The sequence below is a fragment of the Chinchilla lanigera genome, unplaced genomic scaffold (genome assembly GCF_000276665.1).
Source record: "Chinchilla lanigera isolate Chin_1 unplaced genomic scaffold, ChiLan1.0 scaffold00051, whole genome shotgun sequence".
NCBI classification, from domain to species: Eukaryota; Metazoa; Chordata; class Mammalia; order Rodentia; family Chinchillidae; genus Chinchilla; species Chinchilla lanigera.
In genome coordinates this window covers 7,654,340-7,673,328 of record NW_004955452.1, presented here as the reverse complement: position 1 = coordinate 7,673,328, position 18,989 = coordinate 7,654,340, and the positions used below count along the sequence as shown (strand labels likewise).

The window sequence follows — 18,989 nt, the reverse complement described above, 5'->3', positions numbered from 1 at the left end:
GTGCCCGCCACGTAGCGCCGCAGCAGCGCCGTCTTGCCCACCCCCGCGTCCCCGAGCAGCAGCACCCGAAACTGGTAGCAGCGGCTCCGCGCCTCCATGGCCCGCGCGCGGGCCCCGCCGGGCGAAGGGAGTAAAGCGCAAGAGGAGGGAGCGGGAGACGAGGGCGCCCCGCCCGCGCCCGCCCCATCCCCGCGCCCCCGCGCCCCGCCCACCCGGGCAGCCCTTTCTGAGCCCCATCGGCCCCGCTTGGTGCCTCCCGTTCAAGGTCCAGGTTCGGGGATCAGCAGCCCCTCTGCCGTCCACGCGGGCTGTGCGGGTCAGCGGGGCCCCACGGGGACTTGGGCGCAGCCTGGTAGAGGGGCAGCACAGACACGGCCCGCCCGCCCGCCCGCGGGCTTGGCGCCCGACCTTCGTGAAGACAAAGGATCCGTTGTTTTTGCTCTGTGGTTGGCCATCGTGTGCCCGTGGAGAGCAGCGGTGTCTCAGAGGTGTGGGTAGTCCAGGCGGCACGGCCCACTTCGGACTCAGCCTGCCTTACACCTTTGATGCCACAAAAGGGGACTTCGAGGCAGGCCCTGTGCCAACCAGGACACTTGGGTTAGGGGCTAGGTTAAGGCAGGCACGCGGCCTTGCAAGCCAGGCTTTGAGACGCAGGGCATGAAGGCTGGAGTTCTGGTCCCAAACAGCCCCCTGGTCAACACCGCGCCCTGCGGGTGGGCTGGACCAGCTTCCTTGGTTGGTTGGGAAGTGCTACAGCAGACTTTTTTTTTGGTGGGGGGTGGTAGTCTTTTTGAGATGGTCTCGCTGTGCAATTCAGGCTGGCCTTGAGCTCACTTTGTCTTCCAGGCTGGTCTCAAACTTGCAACAATCCTCCTGCCTCAGCCTCGGAGTGCTGGGATTACAGGTGTGCACCACCATGCCGGGCTCTAACAACAGCAAACTCATATCATTAGGTCTCTTATTCCGCCCACATTTAGGTGAAGGACCCATGGCTCAGAGAAGCTAAATCCTAAGATCATAAGGAAGACGGATCATAAGAATCCTAAGGAAGACGGAGGCTGGCTCCAAGTCTACCCAGGGCCAACATTTTGCTCGCTATTACTATTTATTTTCTTTTGTTTTCTGAGACAGCTTCTCCCTATGTAGTTCAGGCTAGCCTTGAACTCAAGGCAATCCTCCTGCCTCAGCCTCCTCAGTGCTTGGATTGTAGGCATGTGCCACCATGCCTGGCTTCTATTTCTGTTTCTGGGTTTCTGGAAAAACCCAGGTTTCTTCTGGATGATTCTAAAAACTCCATGAGCATGCATTTCATCCGTTCTCAAAAATAATTCTGGCAGGGCACCTGGGCCACGGCAGAAGCAAGAAACAGCTGGGAAATCAGCTGGAACCCAGCGTTCCCTGAAGCCTTGCTGGTCAGCCGGCCAGGCAGTGCACTGTCAGCACTGAACTCCTTGAACTTCCTCCCGCTTCCGTGCTGCAGGCTGGGGTCCTGTCTGCCTCCACTGCATCTGACACCAGACCCACAGTTTAGATGTCAGCTGACCCGTGTTATGGATTCGTTGTGCAACCCAGGGAGCAAGCCACTTCCCTTTCCTGAACTCTGGATCTTCTGCTAACCAAGGCAGTCCTGATGAAGGCCCTTGCAGGGCGGATGTGGAGGAACTGTGGGACACAGCAGCTGAGGTTATGCGTATTTCCATTAGCACAGCTGGGTGGTAGGTCCAGTTGCCACTTCTTAGTTATGGCCACAGTTCATTTGGTAATTATTCCCATAAGTGCTGGCCATCTTTTATATGCCAGGCACATATATAGCATGGGGGGGGGCAAAATCTTGCTCTTTTTTTTTTTTTCCGGTACCAGGAATCAAACTCACGACCTTGTGCTTGCCAGCAGGCGCTGTGCCGCTGAGCTAAATCCCCAGCCCCAAAATGCTTGCTCTTAAAACAGGTGTGTTGGGGCATGCTTGCAGTCTCAGCACTCTAGGAGGCTGAGGCAGGAAGACAAAGTTCAGATCTAGCCTAGGCAACATAATGACTTAGTGAGACCCTGTCTCAAAATCAAAAAATAAGAACTGGGAATGTTACTCCGTGCAAAGCTCCTAAGTTCAACCCCCAGTAATCCCAGCAAAAAATTCCTGCTGTGTGGAGTTCGTATTCTAATGAGTTCATATTCTAATAAGGAAGAGAGAAGACTTACACATGCAGAATGTGACCTCAGGGAACAGAATTATAAAGAACAAGCAGGACAATAGTCTGAAGGGTGGCTGGTGCTGTATAAGACAGGATGGCCTGAGCAAGTGACATGCGAACAGAGACCCGGGGGAAGAGAGCAAGTTCCTGCGCTTGTCTGCGCTGTCCAGCAAAGAATACCAGGCAGTGTCGGTTTCTGTGGGGTGACAGGTCCCGAAAACGAGGTGCAGTGCATGAAAAGAAAAACAACAGAGACAAAGTTATGGGATCAGGGCCACAGCCTCTAGGACTGAAGCCTCGATTACAATTAGCCTTTATTAAGATTTCCTAACATAAAGCAAGAATGGGGGAAATGTGAGGAATGATTAACAAGATTAGTGAGGGCAATATAGCTTAGTTATCCCAGGGGCTCTGGCTCACCTAGCCGACATGTAACCACTCCTTCAGACATGTCTCAGCAAAGCATGTCGTGCTGTCCCAGTGGCTTTCCACAGGGACGAAGGTCGTGCTTTCATTTCCTTTTACATTAGTGCTTTTGCTAGACTTCCTCCAGAACAATCATATGGCCTGGTCAGGCTCTAAGTCCCATACAGGTTATGCACTGAAAGGTAAACTATAGAATGTCCTTCTCCACATTTCCCCCTTTGTGTGGCTACAATCTTTTTTTTTGAGACAGGGTCTCACTATGCAGTTCAGGCTGGCCTTGAGCTCACTTTGTAGCCCAGGCTGGTCTCAAACCTGCAAGATCCTTCTGCCTCAGCCTCCCAAGAGCTGGGATTACAGGCATGCACTAGCATGCCCGGCTATTGTTTTGCTGCAATCTTTTGAAGTACGAGAAGGCTGTGATTTGTTTTTATTTCCTGGCATTTTCTGAGTTGGAGGAATGAGGGTCCTATGAGGCTCTCTTACTCTATTTTTTTTTTTTCTTGGTACTGAGACTCGAACTCAGGACCTTGCACTTGTCAGGCAGGTGTTTATGCCACTGAGCTATTTCCCCAGCCCTCCTGGCGTTTTCTGATTGAGCATCTCCAGACTACAAAAAGGAACAAAGAACAATTATAATACCACAGAACGATGGTAGATGTTTGGAAAAAATGTAATTGTTTTAAAGGATTCAAATGCTGTATTCCTTTGCCCACAGCTTGTAACTAATCAGTTCCTTGTAGTAATTCTAGTTTGTTGTTAAATGTCTCAAATATTTTTTTCTATAAAACTTTTTTTAGCATTTTCCCAAGGGAAAATTGTATTATTATAGTGATGAGGAGTAACACAAAAAGAGCTATTTTGATCACATTTAAGCCATAACTGTTTTTGTAAACTAATTGATCTCCCAACAATACCACCACTTGTTGCAGATCTGCTATGTGAGTCGCCAGTTTTTCTTTCTTTCTTTCTTTCTTTCTTTCTTTACTTATTTTTTGGGTGTTTTGTTTTGTTTTTCTGGTACCGGGAACCGAACTCACGACCTTGCGCTTGCCAGGCGGGCGCTGTGCCACTGAGCTAAATCCCCAGCCCAAGTCGCCAATTTTTTACCTGTAGAATGCTGAATTTGCCATAACTTATCAGAACGTTCATGCCACGTTTGCACAAGTTGAGCAGTTTGTACTGACTGACGAAGGGCTACTCCAGCTACTGCTGCAGTGGCCATGATGTTAATAATTTCTAATATAACTGCAATCAGAATCTCTATAAATCTCTTGCCACATTTTATTAAATCTATAAAATTGTATCTATAAAATTGTGCAACATGTAAGCGGCTGTGGTTTGCTGCCATGGTTTTTCACAGTCAACAGGTATCCAGATCCCTGCTCATTGTATAAGAATATATACACTATCTTTGGAATGATAGAAGTATTTTTTTTTTTTTTTTTGTGCCGGTAATCGAACTCAGGACCTTGCACTTGCCAGGCAGGCACTTGTGCTGCTGAGCCATATCCCCGGCCCAATTGAAATATTTAAACAGGTATAATAACTACAATTAGTACACCTACACAGGAACTTAGAAGCATTTTAATGTGCTTTGCTGATCGTGATGACATAAGGAAGACGAACACATGCTTGTGTGGAATGAGTAGAATTAATGGAAAAAGAGAGTTGAGTGCTGCTCCCGTATTTAGGGTAAGACCCCTTCCAAGCACGTACAGGATGTACATAATGCTGACATGAACTTCCGCGAAGAGGGCTGAGGAGGACCACGTTCCATTTTAGGTTGGGGTTCCCACATGTCTCCATCATGCCGCACAATAGATCCATTTGCCTGGGTACTTACAGTATTGTTCTTGCTACTCGGTTTTAGATCCCTGATGGAATGCTTAGCTTGAGCAGAGCCATGAGGGCTCCACTGATGCTTCCATAGAAGTACTAAATAAAACTCGGCCAGTACGGACCTACATGCCTCCCAATTAACCCAATCACACATTTTTGTTGTTACCCGTTGATGGCATGGTGGTATTTTGGAGGAGTAAAATTATCAAAAGTCAATCTTTTGAAAGCCCAAGCTTGCAATAAAAATACAGATATATGGCTATGATCAGTAGAACTATTTCTGACGGTTGATAACCAAGCTCTGGCCGGGTGTGGTGGCACATGCCTGTAATCCCAGCACTTGGGAGGCTGAGGCAGGAGGATGGTTGCGAGTTCGAGACCAGCCTGGGCTACAAAGTGAGCTTAAGGCCAGCCTGAACTGCATAGTGAGACCCTGTCTCAAAAAGACAAAAACTGTAACAATAACTGTTACTATATTTTTATTAGGTAACTTTTTTGTGTGCTACTGGGGATTGAGCTTCAGGCACAAAGCGGTGGGCAGATAGGACTTAAAGGGACTTGAACAAGGCTGGGGATTTAGCTCAGCGGCACAGCTCCTGCCCGGCAAGAGTGAGGTCGTGAGTTCGACTCCCGGTACCGAAAAAAAAAAGGGGGGGGCTTGAACTTTCGACCCTATTGCCTCACCCTCCCAGAGTGCAGGGACTACTGGTGCGCACCACTCCGTCTGCTTATCCTACTTTTTAAGGGTGTAAGGACAAAAATTAACAGATTAAGTATAGGTGCTTAACCCTAGGTAACTACTACTGTGTTGCCGCTTGTTCATTCCACGGGCCCCAAAGAGCACGCGGCAGTGTCTATGCGGGCAGTCTCCGGGATTGACCTGGATCCTCCCTTGCCAGCTGTGCAAACCTTTCCTTATGTGTAAAAACGGCATAATTATGATTCCTGTGCCCGGGATCATTCTGAACTCTACGTAAGTAACCGAGCGCAGAGGAAAGAGGTGGCGCTTACTAGTTATTTACGTACTAGCGGACGAGGCGCGCCGCGAAGCCTCAAACAAATAACGCAGCCCAGCCCTCACTGCTTCCCCCAGAACCGTCCGCCGCCGAAGCGACTCTCTCAGCTCCCGCCCAGCCCGCAGCGCTCGGGGCTCCGCCCTTCCCAGTGCACAGGGTTAACTCAAAGTCGCCCCAGGGAATGGGTCTGAGGGCAGGGCGGGTTGCTTCAGGGAGGGGCCCTGGAACGGACCTCAATGTTCCAGGATACAAGAGTAATTCACAAGTCTCTTCCACGCGAACGGAAGCCACTTACGTTACACGACGCCACTGCGTCGCCGCCCGGCCAGGCCGGCACGTTCGGTGGGGCGGGGTCAAGGCGCGCGAACTACAGTTCCCAGCGGCTCCGCGCGGAAGGCGCAGGCGCAGTCGGTCGAATAGCGGACCTATATAAGGGCCCTGCGCGCGTTCTCGGGCCTTTTCTGCTGGCCGCTTCGTAGTGGTTGTGTGTGTAGGGGTCTTAGCTCCTTGCCCATCCCCCACCATGAGCTGGCCACCACCGGCCCGCTCTCGGCAGTTCTGCGTCCCAAGGTTGCAGGATGAGCGGCGCGGAGCCGGGCCTGCCGCGTGCGCAGTAAAAGGTCTAGGCGGCGCCGCGCCCTCCAGCCTGAGAGCACGCAGCCCAGTGGGTGAGTGACGCGAGGCCGAGCGGGCACGCGAAAGGGTGGAGGACTTGTATCCCGGGTGCTGAGGGCTGCGGATGTGTCTGTCCAGGGTCTGAGACGACCTAATTCGGGGTGGGGGGACAGTTGAATCGGCCTGTGACATTTATTAGTTGGGTGACCTAGAGGACACCTTGGTGGAAGTAAAGACAGGCGTTTCAGAAGGCCAGATTTTAGAATCACCCTCTTGACCTGCGGTGCTGGGGATGAGTCCCAGGGCCTGGAGCACACTAGGCAAGAGCTCTACTACGGTGCTAGACCTCCAGCCCTGAGTCTCCCGACTTTTAAAATGGTACAGTGCGGCCGGGCGCGGTGGCGCACGCCTGTAATCCCAGCACTTGGGAGGCTGAGGCAGGAGGATCGTTGGCGCGTTGGAGACCAGCATGGGCTGCTCAGTGAGCTCAAGGGCAGCCTGAACTGCATAGCGAGACCCTGTCTCAAAAAGGCAAAAAAAAAAAAAAAAAAGTACAGTGCTGTAATGCATGCCTGTAGCCTTAGCTTTTCCAAGACGCCGGGGCAGGAGAATCACTACAAATTCAAAGCCAGCCACGCTGTCCGGGGAAAAACGGCTGGAGGTAACACTGCAGAGAGCTTGTGTACGTGCGGAGGCTGTAGCGTGAAGCCCCGCTACTGCAAAACACAAATGGAACTGTAAAGGTACCACACAAACACGGGTAAATGGCTCTTTGGGGCGTAGGATGGCTGGTACTTCCCGTTTTGGGGTCTCCGGTAGGTAATTATATAGGATTTAGGTCAGTGGCTCAGCAATTTGGTTTCAGTTCTTGTGTCTTTAATTGTTCGGTGGCCCTTATCGAAGCTGCAGCTGCTTCCCTGTAGTTGCTGCAGTCAAAAAGGAGCCCAGAGTAACATTTTCCTTGACGGTCGCCGTTCTGTTTGCTGTAACTGATCTGCAACATTTTGGGGAAAGACAGTTCCACTGTGCCTGCCATGGATCGCTGGCAGCCTTACTTTCTTAGTGGGGGGGTGGCGATAAGGGGAGTCGAACTTAGGACCTTGCGCTTGCCAGGCAGGAGCTTGTGCAGCTGCAGCTGAGCTATATCTCCGGCCCTGGCAGCCTTCCTTCAAACTGGCATGTTTCGTGTAGAGTTGATAGAATAAGGCTTTGGAGAAGTAACTTCCTGAGCCCAAGAACCTGTGTGGAGGGACAGGTGGTGTAAACACATCCCGAGATGATTAGTGGCACAGGGCCTGGCAATGCTTTGGGTCACAGCCCTGAAAAAGCTAAGGCACAGTATGAGAACCAGTGCCACGTAAACCTTTGTGGTTTTGGCAGCTTGAGGAAAGGAAAGAAGATCCTGACAGTTGTGCTTGTTTTGCAGCTGTGCCAGGTGGAAGACTCCATGGAGGTGACTGAGAACGTTACAAGCTTAAGACCTGGTAGGTTTCTTCGGGGACTTTGGGAGCTGCCAGAACAGCATGTTTCCAAGGGCTGTGGCTGGCGTGGCCATGGGATCTCCAACTGCATGCGAGAGCAACCTGGAGAGACTTTGACAGCTCAGGTCAACCCAATACCTGTGGCTGCCACTCACCTTTCCTATAAGGCACAGCACCTGGGCTGGAGTCCAGGTGCAGCCCCTCACTGCACATGCATAGGTGGTGGTGAACTGATCCACCTTGGTTTATTTCTGTATTTTTTGTCTTTTTGAGACAGGGTCTCGCTATGCTGTTCACGCTGGCCTTGAGCTCACTTTGTAGCCCAGGCTGGCCTCGAACTTGCAACGATCCTCCTGCCTCAGCCTCCTGAGGGCTGGCATTACTGGCGTGTGCTACCATGCCCGGCCCACCTTGGTTTAGACCGAAGCTTTCACACTGTATTTGTTCTATAGGTATCCCCAGATTTCCTGGCAGTAGCTGATGCTGAAGAGACCATTTGTCTCTGGAGCTGTGCCTAGACTAAGGTAAGGCTGATAGGGAAGACGGCCTGACCCTCCAGTTCCCTTTCCCATCGGATCTGAACACTGGTCTTGGTGGTCGTAAAGGAGGAAAAGGAATGCTGAAGCTGGCCTCACAGCCTTATAGTCTGATATATAGCATGTGGGCTAGTTTCCAACAGAGTTGAATTGTCTTTGAAGTATTTTCCTCATCCCCTGTAAGGTGGAGATAATCTGAGGTTGTGTGTGTATTTTTAAAGACAGGGTCTCACTATAGTTCAGCTTGCCCTTGAACTATGTAGCTCAAAATGACTGCTCCCCCCCCCCCAGCCTGTCTCAAAATAGAGTGCTGGGATACAGGTTAGTGAGAAGGCCTCGGTTCTGCCCCCAGTACTACAGGATACAAGACGAATGTCAAGCTGCAGGCGGTTGATGTAGCAGATGCCAATTACTGTATTTTTGAGGTGCTTATCTCTTGATAGTTCCTATTTTTTTAATCCATGTAACCAATAAACGTGTTCTCACCTGTGGTTTTTTTTTTTTTTTAAAGAGACATGGTCTCACTCCAGACCAGGCGTTTGCAGTCCCCTGCCTCAGCATCAGCCTGCTGGGCAGGCAGTCGCACACTACTACCTCGCCCAGCATCTGTGGTTACTGTTCTAGAGTTTGGTGAGTAAATGAGATGAGCCTATAATAAAAGGGTACAGCCTTTCTGTAGGTTTGCATTTGACCTGGGCGCCATGTTTGTTATTTATAACATAGCTTGGTGTGTTGAGTTTGGCTATGTTAAGGGTCGTGGGCACAAGGAAATAGCTCTGCACCTTGGGGAGCAAGGAATGAGCTGCAAATTTTTCAGAGACTAGAAACCAGTAGGTTAGGTGCTTCAGATCACTGGTCCAGGATGAAACCTAATCTGAGTGGACATCTGTGGATGAGAAATGCGGATATGGGACTGAGACCAGTGCTTAGGAAAGAGCCTCAGTGGTGATTAATCAGGGCATCACTAACACACAGGCCCACACTTTCTTTTCAGGGGAGTCCACGGGAAAGAAGACAGGCAAAGATGAACAGATGTAGATGACAACCAGCAAGTTCTGTAAAGAACTTTTGCTATGGTGAACATACTGTGACTACAGGTTGATCAATAAAGACTTTGGAACTACCTTGTCTGTCAAACTGTTAATTAAAACTGATAATTTCTGAGACAGGGTCTCACTAGTTCAGGCTGGCCTTGAACTCAAAGCGATCCTGCCTCAGCCTTCCTAGTGCTGGGATTATAGGGAGCCAACACCTATCTGGTTTACTGTTCGTTGTTTTTTTTTTTTTTTTTTTTTTTATCAAAAGCCACAAATCTGTCAGGAGGGGCCAATTAAGTAAGCAGTTGAAAGGTAGAATGTTATCCTTGGCATGAAGGTCTAGTCTGGTGCCAGATCTTTACCATGTTGCCCTTTCTAATCTACCACTGTTCTTGTGAGTTGAATATTTAATGCAGTTGAGTGAGGCCCTGTGGACACAGGATAGCTTTCAGCAGGCCTTGCAAATGCAAGGTCTTAAGCCTTGGGGCACAGGTGTCAGTACTGTTGCAGGTGATTCTCCAGCCACAGTGCCCAGTTCCAGGGTGCTGTAGGTTGTGACTACTCAGTTTCTACTCACACTGGTCTGTGCCCCTTTATCCTGGGTGCTAGAGCTGGAATCAGCCTATTGGGGGTGTGCTGCCCTAAAATACCATATGCTGACATGCAGCAGGTGTCCCTGAACACTGGGCTTTGGAAAACAGGCCCATGATCCACTGGCTAATCCTTACACTTTGCTCAAGTGTGAATAACCATGAAATAGCTGTTCACAAACTTTGACAGTTGGTTTCTGCTCAAATGACTCAAATGAAAGTGCACTGTGTTGAAGATACCAAAGTATAGTACAACTACTGATAACCTCCTACCTCTTGTCTGTAACTATTTGTGTGTTTGTTTTCCTGAGAAACTATCTTGTAGATAACAATATGTAAAACAATGACCATTGATAATTTCCTACCACTTTGTAATTTGGTTAAGCCCCCCCATTATGTTATCCTTTCACTCTTTAAAATAAACAACAAAAAAATGCATTGTGGAAATACTCATAGTATCAGGAAAGTTATTAAAATCTTACAAATAATTTCTGAAAAGGTAAAAGTTTTCACATTTAAAAAAAAAGCCTCCTCTTCCCACAGTCCATGCTGGTTTGGCCTTTGTCTTAGCTACATCACAGCTGGGATCTCTGAAGACACCGAGTCCAGGGGCTGCCAGTGGCAGTCCATCAGTGCGTCATACAGCTCCTCACTCTGCTCCATGAACTCCTTGTTGGCCTCTGTCACGTCCAGCTGTGGTGTGGGGTCTGGGAGAAAGCAAGGCTGGGGTCAGGGCAAGTTGAGGGAATAAGCATTGAACACATACACCAGTGGCTTGGATTTAGCTTCCTATTCCAGGCCTCTCCTAGGGTAAGGTGGGGAGGATGAAATCGGTGCCGAGCCCACACTTCATCCCAGCATTGGGAAGCTCAGCTCAGCCTGGGTGACTGAGACCCTCAGTGAATTAAAGAAGGGCTGGGTAGCTCAGGGCAGAGGCGCTGGGTTTTAAAGTAGCTTAAAAGAAGAAAGAATTCAGTGATACTGGGTTTTCCTTCCACATCTGTTAAAAGCTATGCCTCCACCTCTGGTCACACCCTGGTTTTTCTGCCCTGGTCTTCACTTGAAATTTGGGTTTTGAAGGTAGGTGAGGTGGCACACACCTTTAAATCCAGCTTGGGAAAGTGAACCAGGAGGATCTCAAGTTTGAGGCCTGAGCAACTGCGCAAGACCCTATCAAAAAATGGGGTTGGGGAGCTGGGTATGCTGGGGCATGGGAGGCTGAGGCAGGATCGCTGTGAGTTGGAGGCCAGCCTGGGCAAGAATCTCAAAAAACAAGCAGGGGCAGGAGTAAGCTCAGTCAGTGGTAACATGCCCCTGCATCAATTCCAAGTAGAATGAACTACCAGCACAGGCTACAGTATGGACGAGCCGGCTAAGCAAAGGGAGCAGGCCCAGCAGGCTGGGCATGGCCTGGACAACTAAAGAGCGAAACTCAAAACTTAAAAGGCTGGGGAAGTGGCCCAGTGTGAGGCCCTCAGTTCATCTGCAGTGCTGCAAAAACAAATTTTAAAAATACCACACAGAGCTAGGGATACGGTTCAGTGGTAATGCTTGCCTGGCATGCACAAGGCGTTGCGTACAGTCTCTAGTACTGGCAAGGAAAAAGACTGTATTACACGATTCCACTTATTTAAAATGTCTAAAATAAGTCCAAAGAAGCAGAAAGTGGATGCCTGGTGACCAGCAGTGGAGGACCAGATACACAGTGACTGGTAATGGTCAGGCTTTGAGGGTTGATACTCTTGGAAAAAAACATGCCTTTCTTAGAAATGGTTCGAATCACTGGGTGTGGTGCTGCAGTTCAAGCTACTTGGAAGGCTGAGGCAGTAAGATCAGAAGTGTGCACCTCAACTGGGTAACTTACTGAAACCCCGCAATTTAAAAAAAGGGCTGGGGATATAGTTGAGTAGTTCAGTTTGTACAGCACTGGGTTTGATTCCCCAGGACCACAAAACAAAACACGGCTGCGTCACTGCAGCTGACAGTGACTGCTTGTACTCCCAGCTAATTAGGAAGTTGAGCCAGGAGGGTCTCAGGTTCAGGGCCACCCTAAAGGTCACCATTATTTATTAAACCTATCACATAGATAATTACCATTCAGGATGAAAACCTCAAGTAGAATTGCTGACACAAATGATATGAACTAAGCCAAGCACGGCGGCACACGCCTACAATCCCAGCACTGGGGAGTCTAAGGCAGGAGAATCTCAAAATGGAGGCCAGCGTGAGCTACATATTAAGATGATGTATTAAACACCACCAACTAAAGAAGCCCAGAGGATATGACCTAACTTTTTACAGAAACAGTATATTTTAGTTTGATTTTTTTTTTTTGGTCTTTTTGAGACAGGATCTCGCTGTATAGTTCAGGCTGCCCCTGAACTCACTCTCTAGCCCAGGCTGGCCTCGAACTTGCAGCAATCCTGCCTCAGCCTCCCAGTGCTGGGATTACAGTCGTGTGCCACCATGCCTGGCTTTAGTTTGCTTTTGACTGTTCGTATCAATCACGTTGACGATTAAATTTTAGGTGTCAATTTGGCTAACCTCTGGGGCCCAGCTGTGTGGTCGAAGACCCTTCTGTATGTTGCTGTGCAGGTATTTTATAGACATGACTGACATTTGCAATAGGTTGACTTTAAGGAAATTACCCTCAGTAATGCAAATAGGGCCCTATTTAATCTGTTGAAAGCCTTAAGAGGAAAAAAACGAATTCTCAAGGAATTCTGCTTCAAGACTTACTGTGAAAATCCAGCCTGAGTTTTCATTCTGCCAGTGGTACCCCACATATGTCAGCCAAGTGACATCAACTAGTATGTGGGTTTTCAGCCTGCCACAGACTTCAGACTTGGGAATTCCTACAAACCTGAGTCAGTTCTGTACATACATTTTTTTTAATAGATGCACACATCCTATTGGTTCTGTTTCTCTGTACAACTCTGTTAAAATAGCATGTTTATATTTCCTTATGTAATTTTTTTTTGGTTTTTATCATGTTGGGGATTGAAGCCAGGGTACTGTGAAGGCTAGGCAAGCACTACACTTACATACATCATAGTGTCACAAGCAATGTATGTGGCAAAACATGCTGGCTGTTACAACTGACAAAGAGGCTGAGAAAGTAGGAGTTATACACTGATACTGTAAGTAGGTTAATTATCTTCAAAAGAAAGGCAGTGTCTCTCAGGAGAGTGTACTAGACTTTGCCCCAAGTCACTATGTGGCCCTTAGTGGAACAAATGGACTTTCTGAGGGGCTGGGGATTTAGCTTAGTGGCATAAGCGCCTGCCTGGCAAGCACAAGGTCCTGAGTTCGGTTCCCGGTACCGGAAAAAAACCAAAAACCAAAACAAACAAATGGACTTTCTAGATTGCCAGTTCCCTTTGTCCAGTGACTATGCCACCTGCTGTTACAGTCAGCTGAGGATATACACATGAAAGTGTTGAAATTATTAAGAATTAGGTTTGATCTCTGCGTGAAGCTGATCTATTTCTTTCTTTTTTTTGAGACAGTTTTATTATTCAGTTTAGGCTGGCCTGTCTCAGCCTCTCAAATGCTGGGATTACAGGTGTGTGCCACCACGTCTGGCTTAGGTAATCTAAAGGACATTTTGCTGACAGAATACATTTTTCCCATAAAATTCCTTTTTTTTTTTTTTCTTCTTTCCTTTTTGAGACAGGCTCTTGCTATGCAGTCTAGGTTGGTCTTGAACTCACAGTGATCCTTCTTTCTCGGTATCCCTATCACCTACAGTGTTGGGACTGTAGGTGTGTGCCACCATTCCGAGCTCCTCCAAATCTCCCTTGAACAATTTCCAAAATTGAGATTTTGAACTTCTGAACTGGGCCAGATATAAGTCAGTGGCACAGCACCTGCCTGGCAAGTGCAAGGTCCTGAGTTGAATTCCTGGCACCAAAAAAAAAAAAAAAATCTTAAAAAAATTGTTTTTGTTAGCTGGGCATGGTGGCACACGCCTGCAACCCCAGCACTTGGGAGGCTGAGGCAGAAGGAGGGCTGTGGGTGAAGTGCCACATATCTAGGGAGTAATGGGCTCCTTGGGAACAGCACACACACCCTGGTCACATGTTGCTCTGTGTCCGCATTTGTCTCTCACACGGATGTGAATTAACCTCCAGAGCACAGTTTACCTTGCACTCCTCACCACCCAGGTGCAGGAACAGTGCGAGCCACAAGGCAATCATCTGGTAAGAGCTGACAGAGGAATAAAAGTGGATTCTTTCTTACCTTCCAGTGCATCATCGCCGACTTCTTCATATGTCTGTCAAGAGACCAGAGAGGCGAGTGAGCAGCCCGGTGGGAGCCTAGCCCATGATCACCGTGGTTTTTTAACAGGACTGTCGCTTTAGCTTTCCCCACCTTTCCCCAGCTTCCTGTTACCAGTCCCATGCCAGAGAATGACTTGTCCCAGAGGGGAAACGTAACCCAAGGGCCAGACTTGCCAAGACAGAAATACCTGCATAGTGCTCTGGGTGTAGCCATACTGCGGGTAACTGTAGCTGTAGCTGCCTGTGTTCTGGTCATAGCCCCACTGCGCATAGTAGTTCTGGTACTGTTGGTAATACTGGTTGTAGCTATAACTGTACATCTGGCTGTATTCCACTGGCTTTATGCGGCTCCTTACATTAGCAAACAAAAATAAATGTAAGCAGACGCTTGCATATTTCCTCTGTGACAAGGGGCTGTTCTAACTGCTTCACATAATGGTTACATTTAATCCTCACAACAACCCCACAATTAGCAGGCCACTGTTCCTACTTTACAGGTGAGGGACTCCATACAGGTTAAATAACTGCGCCACAATCATACCACTAGTAAGAGACTCAAACCCAGGCAATCGGTCTCTAGACTCTATCAGTACTTTTAGCTGGGCAGGGCAGCCCACGCCGGTAATCCCAGTACTGTGTGGGCTAAAGCAGGGTCACATGAGTTATGCTGGTTTTTGTTGAGACAGGATTTTTCCATGCAGTTCAGGCTGGCCTTGAACTCAGAGACCCTCTTGTCTCAGCCGCAGTGCTGGGATTACAGGCAAGGGGTGCACCACCAGGCCTGGCCTATGTTTCTCTTCCCCTACGCCCCATGTACTGGGAATCGAACTCAGGACCTTGCGCTCGCCAGGCAGGCACTTATGCCGCTGAGCTATGTCCCCGGCCCCTTTTTGCTGTTGTTTCTCTTCACAAATCTTGTCAGGACAATTTTTTTTCTCTCCCTTCTCAAGATCTTGGGAGACCTTTCTGCCATCTGCAAGAGCTCAGGTAAAATGATCTAGAGAATCTTGATTTAGGATCATCCAAGAAGCACTTCAAACTACAGAATATCTAATCACCCCTCCCCAAAAGAACCACCACTGCAGTAGCCTTATCACCATTACTGTAGTGATGATTTAGGAGGTGCTGGGGATCATCAAACCCAAGGCCTTACACCTGCTAAGCAAAATTCTTTCACTGAGCTACAACCCTAAACATGGATCCCATTTATTTGAGTAGTTACTTGAGATTTGTGCTAACCCTTTATCTTTTATTTATTGGTACATTTTAGCTATACATAACGATAACATTGTGACATTGGTCATAGGGAGTTGGTACCTGTACATGATAGATCTTGATTCTTTTTTTCCCATCCTCTTCTCTCCCTTCAACCCCTTGTCCCCTCTTTTTTTGCAGGGGAGTTCTTTTTGAGACAGGGTCTCACTATGTAGTTCAGGCAATTCTCCTGCCTCAGCCTTCCGAGTGCTGAGATTATAGACATGCGCCACCACACCCGGCTCCCTTCCTTACTTATAAAAGCTTTGTTTCCATTTTTTTCCTTGTCCCCTCCTTCCCCTTCTCATTTAAACATTTTCTTTCCACTTCCCAGTATCTATTATACATTCTGATCCTTATTTATGCTTTTTAGTTTCTCACACTAGAGAAACAATTCGGAATTTACATGTATGTCTGTTTCTGGTATGGTCTCAAGGTCTATCCATTTAGCTAGCAATATCTCAAGCTTATCTTTCTGTATAGGAGTGTAGTACTCCAAATCATCTTTATTCATTCATTGGTTGATGGGCATTTGGGCTGTTTCCAAGATTTAGCTATCACCAACGGTACTGCTACGAACATAGGTGTGCATGTATCTCTGTGGTGCGACACTGTTAATTCTTTTGGGAAGATACCAACGAGTACAGCTGGGTAGAACTGAATCTCTAGTTTTAGCTTTTTGAGGAATTACCACACTGACCTCCACAGTGGCTGCACCAGCCTACCCTCCCACCAATAGTGCAGAAGCGTTCCCTTTCCCCGACAGCCCTACCAGCACTTTAATTATTGGTTGATTTCTTGATAACAGCCATTCTTTCTGGGGTGAGATGGAATCTCAGTGCTGTTTTAATTTGCATCTCTCAAATGGCTGGTGACGTTGAACTTCTATATAAATTTATTTGCTGTTCCACTGCTTCATCTGAGAAGTGTCTGTTCCATTTCTGACGCTCATTTTTGGACTGGACTGCCAAGTGTTCACCTCTGCTCAACTATTTGAAGTACTGCACAGCTCTACAATAGTGCTACATTTTATTATTCCCACCATATAGATAAGAATACTGGGTCTTAAAAGGCCAGGGCGCCTTGTACTGCCCAGTACTGCACCAGGCACAGGGCACGGCAGTCAGACGGAAGGAGGCATTTTCCTTTTTCCTGCTGGAGATTGAACTCAGCGCCTTCACACTAAGCCTCTACCGGGGATTGAACCCAGGGCTTTATTTTTTGTGACAGAGTCTCACTGAAGTGCAGTTACCCATGATGGACTTGAATGTGCAATCCTCCTGCCTCAGCCTCCCAGATGCTGGGATTACAGATGTGCACCATGCCAGATTTAACTGTAAGACCAATACCACACTGAGCCAGACTTAACTGTTCCTAATGCCAGACTGTGTTCCTAATACACTGTTGCATACAGCACCTGCCGTGGCAAGTTTACAACATCGTGCCAGTCTTTACCACACTGTTTACCCACCAGGGTGGAGGCTCTGAGCTGGTATAAAGCTTTCCTCTCAACACACAGTGGCACAGTCACTGCTAACCAAAAACAAAATGCCAAGCCTGCAAAGGACCCTTGTCTTTCACACCATAACAACCTCGTGCGACAGTCTCATGAAAAAGCCTGGGCTCTGACCTCACTCCTCGCTAAGGGGAACCACAGGCTCTGAAGAGCCTGTCTTGTACGTGCCACCAAACACGCAGAGACTGGCTGTGCCACCCCGCGTCACTGGCTGGTTTGTAAGGAGAATCCTAACAGTCACAGAGTGGAACACACTTGCTTCCTTGTGTTCGGTACACTGAATCTCTAGTCAAGACAGACAGGAAACCAAGCCATCCGCAGGAGCCGAGTATGCTACAAATAAATCCGTTACAGAACGGCAAGTGCTCCCAAGCTGAATGAACTCTTCATAAATTCCTTGAGTCCCGTGTCTGCTCAGTGAGCGGAACTTAGCCAGAGCTGCTAGGTAGAATGTCTGATGGCCTCAGACCTAGCTTGTTGTGTTTACTCCGGAGAGGAATGGCTCGGGGATGCCCTCCAGCAGAGACGCCTACACCCTGCCTAGCACCAGGTCAGATGCTCCCCTTCTGTGACTCCAAGAATACCCACTACCCCCTTATACACTGGGGTAAATGAGGGCACAGTCTCCCTGGCCTGGGGCTGCTTTTGTCCCCTGTGGGCAACTGTGCACATTTCTGCGGTTTCTCTACACACAGCTGCTACCGTCAAATTGTCCAAGGGAACTCAGGTCACCTCCGTTCCTAGAGGCTGAGGGCACCAGCTATGAGGCCGGCACCCATCATTGGCCACCATATTCGATGGAGAGACACAACAGATCACTACACAGCACACTCAGGGAGGACTTGGTTGCTCTTGTTTGTAGCCCCATCTTCACAGTCGGCCTGTTGTGAGGACTCCGCGGTCACTGACTGAAAAACTGGTTACCCCACAAACAGCCAAAATGGTCAACATCAAAGGACTTGCTGGACAGAGAACATACACAAAAGACTTCTACAGTTACTAAAAAAACCCCCAAACACCTATATATAAATATATAAATTAATATATATTTATTGAAGGGTGCTATGGCACATACGTATAATCCGTTACTTGGGAGGCTAAGGTAGAAGGATCAAGAGTTCTAGTGTAGCCTCGACAATTTAACAAGACTATCTCAAAATAAAAATCTTAAAAAGGAACTGAGGATGTAGCTCAGTGGTACAGAATTTGCCTAGCAAGCATGGGGTTCAATCCAGCACTGAAAAAAAAAATCTCCCTGTTCTAACTGTCACAGTTCTCCTTACAAACCAGCCAGTGACACATGGTGGCACAGCCTGTCTCTACATGTTTGGTGGCACTTACAAGACAGGCTCTTCAGAGCCTGTGGTTCCTCTTAGCTAGGAGTGGCAGTCAGAGCCCAGGCTTGTTTCACATATAGTAGAGCTTCCATGTATTCTTGGGGGAATACATGCTGATCTATATGTGTTAAAGACAGTTAAGCCGGGCATGGTGGTGCACGTCTGTAATCCCAGCACTTGGGAGGCTGAGGCAGGACGATCGCTGTGAGTTCGAGACCAGCCTGGGCTACAAAGTGAGCTCAAGGCCAGCCTGAACTGCATATTGAGACCCTGTCTCAAAAAGACCAGAAAAAACAAACAAAAAAAACAAAAAAAATGACAGTTAAAACTGTCTTTAGGGTGGTGGATACCTATAAGCCTAGCATGCAGGAGGCCAAGGTGGAATTGCAAGTTTGAGGCCAGCCTGGGCTACGTACAGTTCAAGGCAGCTTGGACTACATAACAAGACCCTCATCTCAAGTATTAATTCTTAAAGAGTCCAGCTACTCTTGCACTTCTGGTGCATAATTTGTTACCCTCAGAACTACTGACCTTGGGGGAGGTGTTAGGTAATTCTTGGTTGTGGGGGCTGCCCCATGCATTGTAGATGTTTAGTAGCATCCCTGGCTATGGCCCCACTACATGCGACTAGCACACCCCCAGTTTTAATAACCAGAACTGTCTCTAGAGATTGCCAATATCCAGAGGTGGGCAAAGTCATCTCTAGTGGAGAACTATTGCCTTGGCTAAAGGATGAAAGGTGCTATTCAGAGAAAAGATGTCTTACATCTGCACCAGGAACCTACTTGGACCTGTAAGGGAAGAAGGATTTTCTACCTAGAAAAGGGTTTTCTACCTAAGCCTAACAGCTACAATGGTGATTTTATATAT

General features: G+C 48.1%; 2 protein-coding genes and 1 long non-coding RNA gene across 3 annotated transcripts in view; 1 reads left to right on the top strand and 2 right to left on the bottom strand.

The window, feature by feature from the left end:
* The window catches only part of Rab42 (RAB42, member RAS oncogene family), a gene marked incomplete in the record, with an annotated part of 3,107 nt that extends 2,965 nt beyond the window's left edge, over positions 1-142 (bottom strand). The window contains 1 exon segment of the mRNA XM_013519491.1: positions 1-142. Within this exon segment, the coding sequence (XP_013374945.1) occupies positions 1-98 (98 nt within the window).
* Positions 143-5,917: 5,775 nt separating this feature from the next.
* Positions 5,918-9,226, top strand: LOC102018152. The gene is made up of 5 exons (XR_262660.2): positions 5,918-6,138; positions 7,512-7,569; positions 8,019-8,090; positions 8,614-8,732; positions 9,097-9,226. It is a non-coding gene; the product is annotated as an uncharacterized LOC102018152 (long non-coding RNA).
* A 937-nt stretch (positions 9,227-10,163) lies between these two features.
* Positions 10,164-18,989, bottom strand: part of Trnau1ap (tRNA selenocysteine 1 associated protein 1) — a 17,451-nt gene continuing 8,625 nt past the window's right edge. The window contains exons 7-9 of the mRNA XM_005394958.2: positions 14,201-14,363; positions 13,972-14,005; positions 10,164-10,436 (exon numbers count right to left, since the gene is read on the bottom strand). Coding sequence (XP_005395015.1) covers positions 10,300-10,436; positions 13,972-14,005; positions 14,201-14,363 — 334 coding nt within the window. The 3' untranslated portion in view covers positions 10,164-10,299. The remainder of the gene's footprint in view (positions 10,437-13,971; positions 14,006-14,200; positions 14,364-18,989) is intronic.